Source organism: Tachysurus fulvidraco, chromosome 20 (genome assembly GCF_022655615.1).
Source record: "Tachysurus fulvidraco isolate hzauxx_2018 chromosome 20, HZAU_PFXX_2.0, whole genome shotgun sequence".
In the NCBI taxonomy this organism is placed as follows: domain Eukaryota; kingdom Metazoa; phylum Chordata; class Actinopteri; order Siluriformes; family Bagridae; genus Tachysurus; species Tachysurus fulvidraco.
Window position 1 is genome coordinate 5,684,518 of NC_062537.1, and position 7,088 is coordinate 5,691,605.

A 7,088-nucleotide genomic window follows, 5' to 3' on the forward strand; every position below is an offset into this window, starting at 1 on the left:
AGCTATCCAAACCGGTTTTATTCTAATATCTTGTCAAATGGCTGATCTGGAGGACAAAACTGCTGAAGGAGCTTCCTTTTGACGCCCGGGTGGTGTGTCGCTTCCCATTTCCACACTGGCCACACAGCTGCACTAGTGCCTCTGGACTGGACCAAGTCTGGGCGTATAATGTCTCACAGAAAAGAGACACATGCTCCACTTGGAAAACACATCCCTGAGCCAGCAGACTGATTTAAAGTTGTTTGTTTTGTAATATTGTCTTCATAATGATCCATGTAATGAACAAACAGAGTGTTTCTTGCTATGAATGTAATATTTTTTTTTTATTAGATCACATTCATCTCATATTATTCTTTAGTCTTTCAGGAATGAAATGACAAGTTTAGAAGGCAGAGCTTACATCCTCTTGAGCAATTGTTTGGACAAAAGCTCAGCTGAGATCATCTCAGTGACTTAGAATGACTAAAAGAGTCATTAATTGACATAACACACTTATCTAATGACTCATGACATAGAACATGATATATAAAGATTGGCGTATAAAGAAAACACACTCACAGGCATACAGATTTCTTCCTGCTTATCCTGAGTTTGACCCCAGCACCGATTCTAATCTTTTTGGTAACTAACACTGCACCATGTTACCATCATATGTTATAAATGTGATTCCTCCATCCTATAGTTTACCCATTTACAGTCAGCTTAAGAATCTCTAGACGTGTTTATCATAGCTAATTATGCATAAGTGATTTCAACATCAGATAAAAATAGAGACTGAATATAAAACAGCACTTGGTGGTGTGCTATTTATAATTCTTCAAAATGTTGCTGTTGTGATTGTAGTGACAGCAAAGCTCAAAGCTAAGCATTTCGCTCACATGAAAAACAATGCCGTAGGAAATAGTCTGGAATGAATAATGTGAATCAGCCACAACAAATTATTTGTCAGTGTAGACAGTACAGACAGTTGTTGAACATTTGTAGTGCAATACTTGAAAAAGACTGAAAAGATTTCTTTTTCCAATACTAGGCTGGTTCCTTATTTTATTATAGAACATAATTTATTATGATCTGACAAATCCAGACTGTTTTGTCCGATAATCTACGTTAGTGTAGTCTGTATCGATCTGATCTAATAATATTCCATAGATTTTTGAAGTCCTAGGCTACATTGAACAATATGTAATGCTATACATTGCATCATGTTACATCAAAATATTTTTATTTTACTTTTTTTTTTTTTTACTTTATAGGCCATTGGTTCTAAAGTGGGGTCTATATTAGGCACCCACATCGATCCCTGAATTGTAGCCAAGATGCCCCTCATATCTATTTTTGTTGTTGTTGTTGTTGTTGTTGAAGCACATATACTTTTTCTTATAATTATTAGCCCATTTGACCAGTCAGTCAAAATAAAATCATTTAATCCTAATAATAACTCCAAAACTATTCTAGGAATAAAAAATGGGGTGAGTATTTTTATCCAGATTGAAATGATGGGGCTAATATTTTAATAGTTGGATCATGTTTAGAACATAAATCGGTTCTATGATGGCACCCTTATTTGGTATTGGTACTGTAATTGTTTTTTCAGTTAAACGGATGTTAGTGTTTTAGAGCCCCTGGTATCAGCTTGACCATCGTAGGGTATTAGTAGTTCAGTGGTTAATATGTTTTATTATTGATTGACAATGTTGTGTGGTCCTGCTGGGATTTTAAGTGAGGCACTTTACCTTCAATCACTCACTTGTCTAAACAAAATATACTTTTCCAAAAGTCTACTTTTTCTAATATGTTCTCACAATTGGCATCCCAGACAATTCTTCCGCAAAACATGACACTGTCTCTGGTCATCTGCATTATTCAGTATTTCCTCTAGCTTGTGTTTAGATTTAATTCTGTCTTACTTTGTGTTATCTAATGTTTACACCACAGGTTCACACTCGGTCCTGTAGTACGTCTTTTCCTGCATATTTAAGTGTTTTCCATGGTCTAACAAACCCAATTTAACTCAGGAAGTGTTGTTAATGAGCTGATTAATTGGATCAGATGTGATGGGGGAATGGGGTAGGGGGCTTAATGGGAACGAATTAAAAAAAAAAAAAAAACCCTCAGCTGTGGGCTTTAGAGGTGGAATTGTAAATATACCACATGATGGTGCTAAAGGGCTTTCAACCCACCGTGGCAAATTAAGTCCTCTGAAATTCCGGCATGGTTTTTACTATAATTAAATAATATAATTAAAATGCTAGTCAGGCTCGCAATAGCGTAGCAGACATGCCAACAGGTTAGCCATAAACAGCTACTGCAGGACTGCTGTGTAAATCATGTAGTCAGTTAAAGTATTTAAGGAAGACCGTATGTTTATGTTCATATATATATATATATATATAACACACACACACTAATATATATATATATATATATATAATATCACAATACCCAAAAGTTTGGATACTAGATAGCTTCAAATGAGGGTGGAGTTTTCAACAACTTCCCCTGCTTCATATCTTTGCTTATGTTTTAACCCACATTATTTTGGTGCTAAATGCTATTTCAAACAAATATGGCAGCTCGTGTTTGGCTCTTTTTCCCACACTGAGCCGGTTAGTGGACGCCACCGTACGGGTTTAAACGCAGCCATTGACTGCGCGAGAGGCGTGACGTAGGCGGTGAAAGTAAAGGGGCCGGTCGGTTAGTTTATAAAACGGCAGCGCGCACAGCGTCCCTCTCAGTTGGGAGATATATTTTTTTTTAGCTAATGCAGAGCATGGACATTCTCAGGACTATAGCTTATCAACCTGTAAGCAACAACAAAATGTGCGAGCACATTACACATCATAAACCGACCGAGACGAGACGTGGAAAAGCTGAGGACTGCGCGCAAGCGACGCAGGAAATGTCGAGGATCATATCTGACTGCACGACAGGGAAATGTTACTGTAGGGGAAAAGTTCTCGGCAAGGTATGCACGCATGCATTAAAACATTCATACGTGAGAATCCAAAGATACGTGTGATATTTTGCATTTGTGGAACTTGTGTCAAAGCACTTGTGTGTTTAAAAAAAGAGAGTGAGTGAGTAAGAGATCTTATGATATTGGATCTGTCACAAATGCTGATATTCTGATGATGGAAGTTCACATTCAAGCCTTTGTGTTGACTAAATATGTTTGTGTTCACAGGGTGGCTTTGCCAAATGTTATGAATTTACAGATCTGAGTACAGGCAAAGTGTATGCTGTGAAAATTATTCCACACACGCGTGTCTCCAAACCCCACCAAAGAGAAAAGGTGTGTTTCTGTCTCACTCAGTCACTTGCTTGCTGACTCACACATTTAAGAGTACTAAGTTACTTTTATGCTGTTTTACAGATTGATCGAGAAATTGAACTGCACAGAGCCCTTCACCACAAACACATCGTCCAGTTTTACTACCACTTCGAAGACAAGGACAATATCTACATCCTTCTTGAGCACTGCAGCAGACGAGTGAGTCTATACACAACAGCCCTATACAGACACAAATGGTCAGGTTGATTCTGTCTCTTTAATGAAACTAATGCCATACTCTTCTTTTTAGTCATTGGCACATATTCTGAAAGCTCGCAAGGTGCTTACAGAACCGGAGGTTAGGTACTACCTAAGACACATCATCTCAGGTTTGAAGTACCTCCATGAACAGGAAATCCTCCACAGAGATCTTAAATTAGGTGGGTTATTAAATCAATGACAGTTTCCATAAACATATACTCAAAATAATCTCAAGTACAAGCAACTTAACTGCTTTTTCTGACCTCTACAGGTAATTTCTTCATTAATGAGGCAATGGAGTTGAAGATAGGGGACTTTGGCCTAGCAGCTAAGCTAGAACCGGTTGAAAACCGTAGAAGAACAATATGCGGAACCCCAAACTACCTGTCTCCTGAAGTCCTTAACAAGCAAGGCCATGGCTGTGAATCAGATGTTTGGGCTCTTGGCTGTGTCATGTAAGTTTGACTCCTGGATTTAAACAGAAATACACCACATGCCATTTTGACAGGAACAATCCTCTTCATCTGCATATGCCATGTCTCTACAGGTACACAATGCTGTTGGGCAGGCCGCCATTTGAAACCACCAATCTGAAAGAGACGTACCGCTGCATAAGGGAAGCGAGATACACCATGCCTTCTACGCTGTCCCCACAAGCCAAACATCTCATTAGCATCATGCTTGCCAAAAGTCCCGAGGACAGGCCAAGACTGGATGATATCCTACACCATGACTTCTTCAGCCAGGTGTGTGTTATTGGCTCCTGGAGGGAAAACATTTTTTTTTACTGGGCTTTGGTGATTTCATGATGTTTTGCAGACTGCTTTTAAGACGTGTTGCCTTCTTCTAGGGTTTCACCCCAGACAGATTGTCTGTCAGCTGCTGTCATACAGCACCAGATCTCCAGCACACCAGCCCTGCCAGAAGCTTCTTCAAGAAGGCTGCAGCCGCTCTGTTTGGTAGCAAGAAGGACAAAGCCAAATATTTTGAAACACAAAGTAAGTAACTTTTTAAATAATTGTTTCTATTTAAACTAGATTTTTTTTCTAGTATTGAATGTTGCATTTCTTGTGTGATCTCTAACTGGTGTGTCTTATGTTCAGATAAACTGACAAAAGAGGAGGAGGACATCCACAGACTGCGGCATGACCTCAGGAAGACCTCAATCAGCAATCAGCCTTGCAGGCAAGCTGCTGAGGTGAGCCACTATCACAGTCCTCCTCATTACTCAAGTTTCCTGCCAGAACACAAAGACACTCTGGCCATGTTGTCTGTGACTGACCTTTCCCCCCCCTTCCCCCCAATTTTCCTTACTTAGGACAGTAAACCACCCGTTCCATCTACTGGGAAGTCAGTTGTCACTACCAAGGATGGAGGCAACAAGCAGCAGATCCGTGACACAATCCGCATGATTGTCCGAGGCACGCTGGGCAGCTGCAGCAGCAGCAGCGAATGTATGTTTTGCTTGTGCACTTTATGTCATGCCCTCCATTTTCTGCATCGTGATTTGCTGAGAGCCTGTTTTCTTTGCAAGCTAGATGTTAATGGATGTTGTAAAATGAAGGCTAATGGCTTTCTCTGCTTTGTTTTAATTTCAGGCTTAGAGGACAGCACGATGGGTACTGTAGCAGACACTGTTGCCAGAGTGCTCAGAGGCTGTCTGGAGAACATGCCAGAAGGTATGGGTTTTTACTCTTAAAATCTATTTCAGCTGCTTATGTTTTAACTGTCCAACAATTAAGCTGATTTCTGGTGTTGGTTTTACCCTTGTAGCTAACGACATTTCAAAAGAGAGCCTAAACTGCAGCCTCCAGTGGGTGACTAAATGGGTGGACTACTCTAACAAGTATGGCTTTGGTTATCAGCTGTCTGACCACACAGTCGGTGTCCTTTTCAACAACGGCACCCATATGAGCCTGCTGTCTGATAAGAAGTAAGTACCCGAAAAAAACATCAGCACAATGTTTCTAGAGATAAGAGTTTTTAAACCCTGATGACTTGCAGCTGACGTCACTATTGCGCTTGCAGGACGGTACATTACTATGCAGAGCTGGGTCAATGTACAGTCTTCCCCACCACTGAGGCTCCAGAGCAGTTTGTCAGCCAGGTCACCGTCCTCAAGTACTTTGCGCATTATATGGAAGAAAATCTTATGGATGTGAGTATCTACTCTTGGTGGAAAACCAAACACTCTACATGCATATATGGTATTTTCCCACTTCATCTCACAATGCGAATGTTCTTCTGTCTGTACAGGGTGGTGATTTACCCAACGTGGTCGATATCAGCAAGCCAAGGCTGTACCTCCTGCAGTGGCTCAAGTCCGATCGTGCACTCATGATGCTCTTCAATGATGGCACTTTTCAGGTACAGCTTCTATACGTTTGGTTTTGCTGTGGATCTTCTTCATTCCCCATTTTGGAGCCTAACTGTACACTTTGAACTTGGCAGGTGAACTTCTACCACGATCACACCAAGATCATCTTGTGCAGCCAGAATGAGGAGTACCTGCTGACGTACATCAACGAGGAGCGCGTGTCCACCACGCTACGTCTCAGCACTCTACTCTGTTGTGGATGCTCCTCGGACCTGCGGAGCCGCATGGAGTACGCGCTCAACATGCTGCTCCAGAGGTGTAACTGAACATCTGCAGGCTGAAGAACCTATTCTTGGCTTGGCCTTTTTCTTTGATGGATTTCATGGACCTACATTGTGTGGAACTTCTGATCTACTGGCCATGAGCCAAGTGCCCAAGCTACATGTCTGTGGCAATGGATTCGAGGTACAAGCACTGATCCTGTCCACAGCAACTGCTGAAGAAGACTTACAAAAACGATGGAGAGCTGGGCTGGAACCAGAGAAAATATTTGATGGACTTGCGTTTTAAATGTTTGTTTGCTATATATATATATATATATATATATGCAGCAATCTTGTTGCGCTGAAGCTTAACAGCGATGGTGCCATTTGTTTTAGACATTAAAGTGGCTTCAGCGGGACAGGGTGATGTTGTGTAGCTCTGTATAGAGCAGACCAGTGAAAAACTGTGAATACATTCCACGACAAAACGGGGCTGGGTGGTGAAATATCTTTTTAACCAGTGCCATAGTTTTGTTGGTGGCTCCAACGTCCTACCCCATAATCACAGTTTGGGGAAAGGATAAGGATCCAGGCCATGTCTCTAATATTGACTGGAAAGATATAAACTAGCGTGCCATGGATGTAACTTATTTGTCAGAACGGTATTTATTTATTTAATAAAGACAACTTTAAAATGACACGTGTTGCGTAAGTTTTGGGATCTTCCCTGAAGTTCTGGTAGCTGTGTAATATAAATCTTCAGAGTGACATGAAGCAGATGCATTTAAGTGCATTCAACCACACCAAAGAAAACAGAACAGTTGCTTTCGTAGCAGTGCAGTATCTTGGAGATATTACACTTCTGTGTCTCCTATTTTCACATCTAAATGCCAGCAGCTACATACAGTATGACACCACCTATTTTATAAACCTCTGTAGGCCAGTAAACTGAGAAATATCCAACAAGGGTTGGAAA

The 7,088-nt window shown here is 40.9% G+C and overlaps 1 protein-coding gene and 1 pseudogene across 1 annotated transcript; both read left to right on the plus strand.

Annotated features, from left to right (window-relative positions):
* LOC113638294 overlaps positions 1–2,053 on the plus strand; it is a 6,900-nt pseudogene extending 4,847 nt beyond the window's left edge.
* Positions 2,054–2,494: 441 nt separating this feature from the next.
* On the plus strand, positions 2,495–6,810 carry plk2a (polo-like kinase 2a (Drosophila)). Its single transcript, XM_027139735.2, has 14 exons — positions 2,495–2,965; positions 3,185–3,292; positions 3,374–3,490; positions 3,582–3,711; positions 3,804–3,987; positions 4,080–4,278; positions 4,383–4,530; positions 4,636–4,730; positions 4,851–4,986; positions 5,131–5,211; positions 5,306–5,465; positions 5,561–5,690; positions 5,789–5,899; positions 5,984–6,810. The coding sequence occupies exons 1-14, from the start codon at positions 2,762–2,764 to the stop codon at positions 6,173–6,175; spliced, it is 1,995 nt and encodes a 664-aa protein (XP_026995536.2). The 5' UTR covers positions 2,495–2,761; the 3' UTR covers positions 6,176–6,810.
* The last annotated feature ends 278 nt before the right edge of the window (positions 6,811–7,088 follow it).

Excerpts from the sequence above, each read along its gene's own strand:
- plk2a (XM_027139735.2), top strand. The coding sequence starts at position 2,762 with ATGCAGAGCATGGACATTCTCAGGACTATAGCTTATCAACCTGTAAGC. Across the intron at positions 3,491-3,581 it reads TTGAGCACTGCAGCAGACGA|TCATTGGCACATATTCTGAA; the intron begins GTGAGTCTATAC and ends TCTTCTTTTTAG. Across the intron at positions 5,691-5,788 it reads TGGAAGAAAATCTTATGGAT|GGTGGTGATTTACCCAACGT; the intron begins GTGAGTATCTAC and ends CTGTCTGTACAG.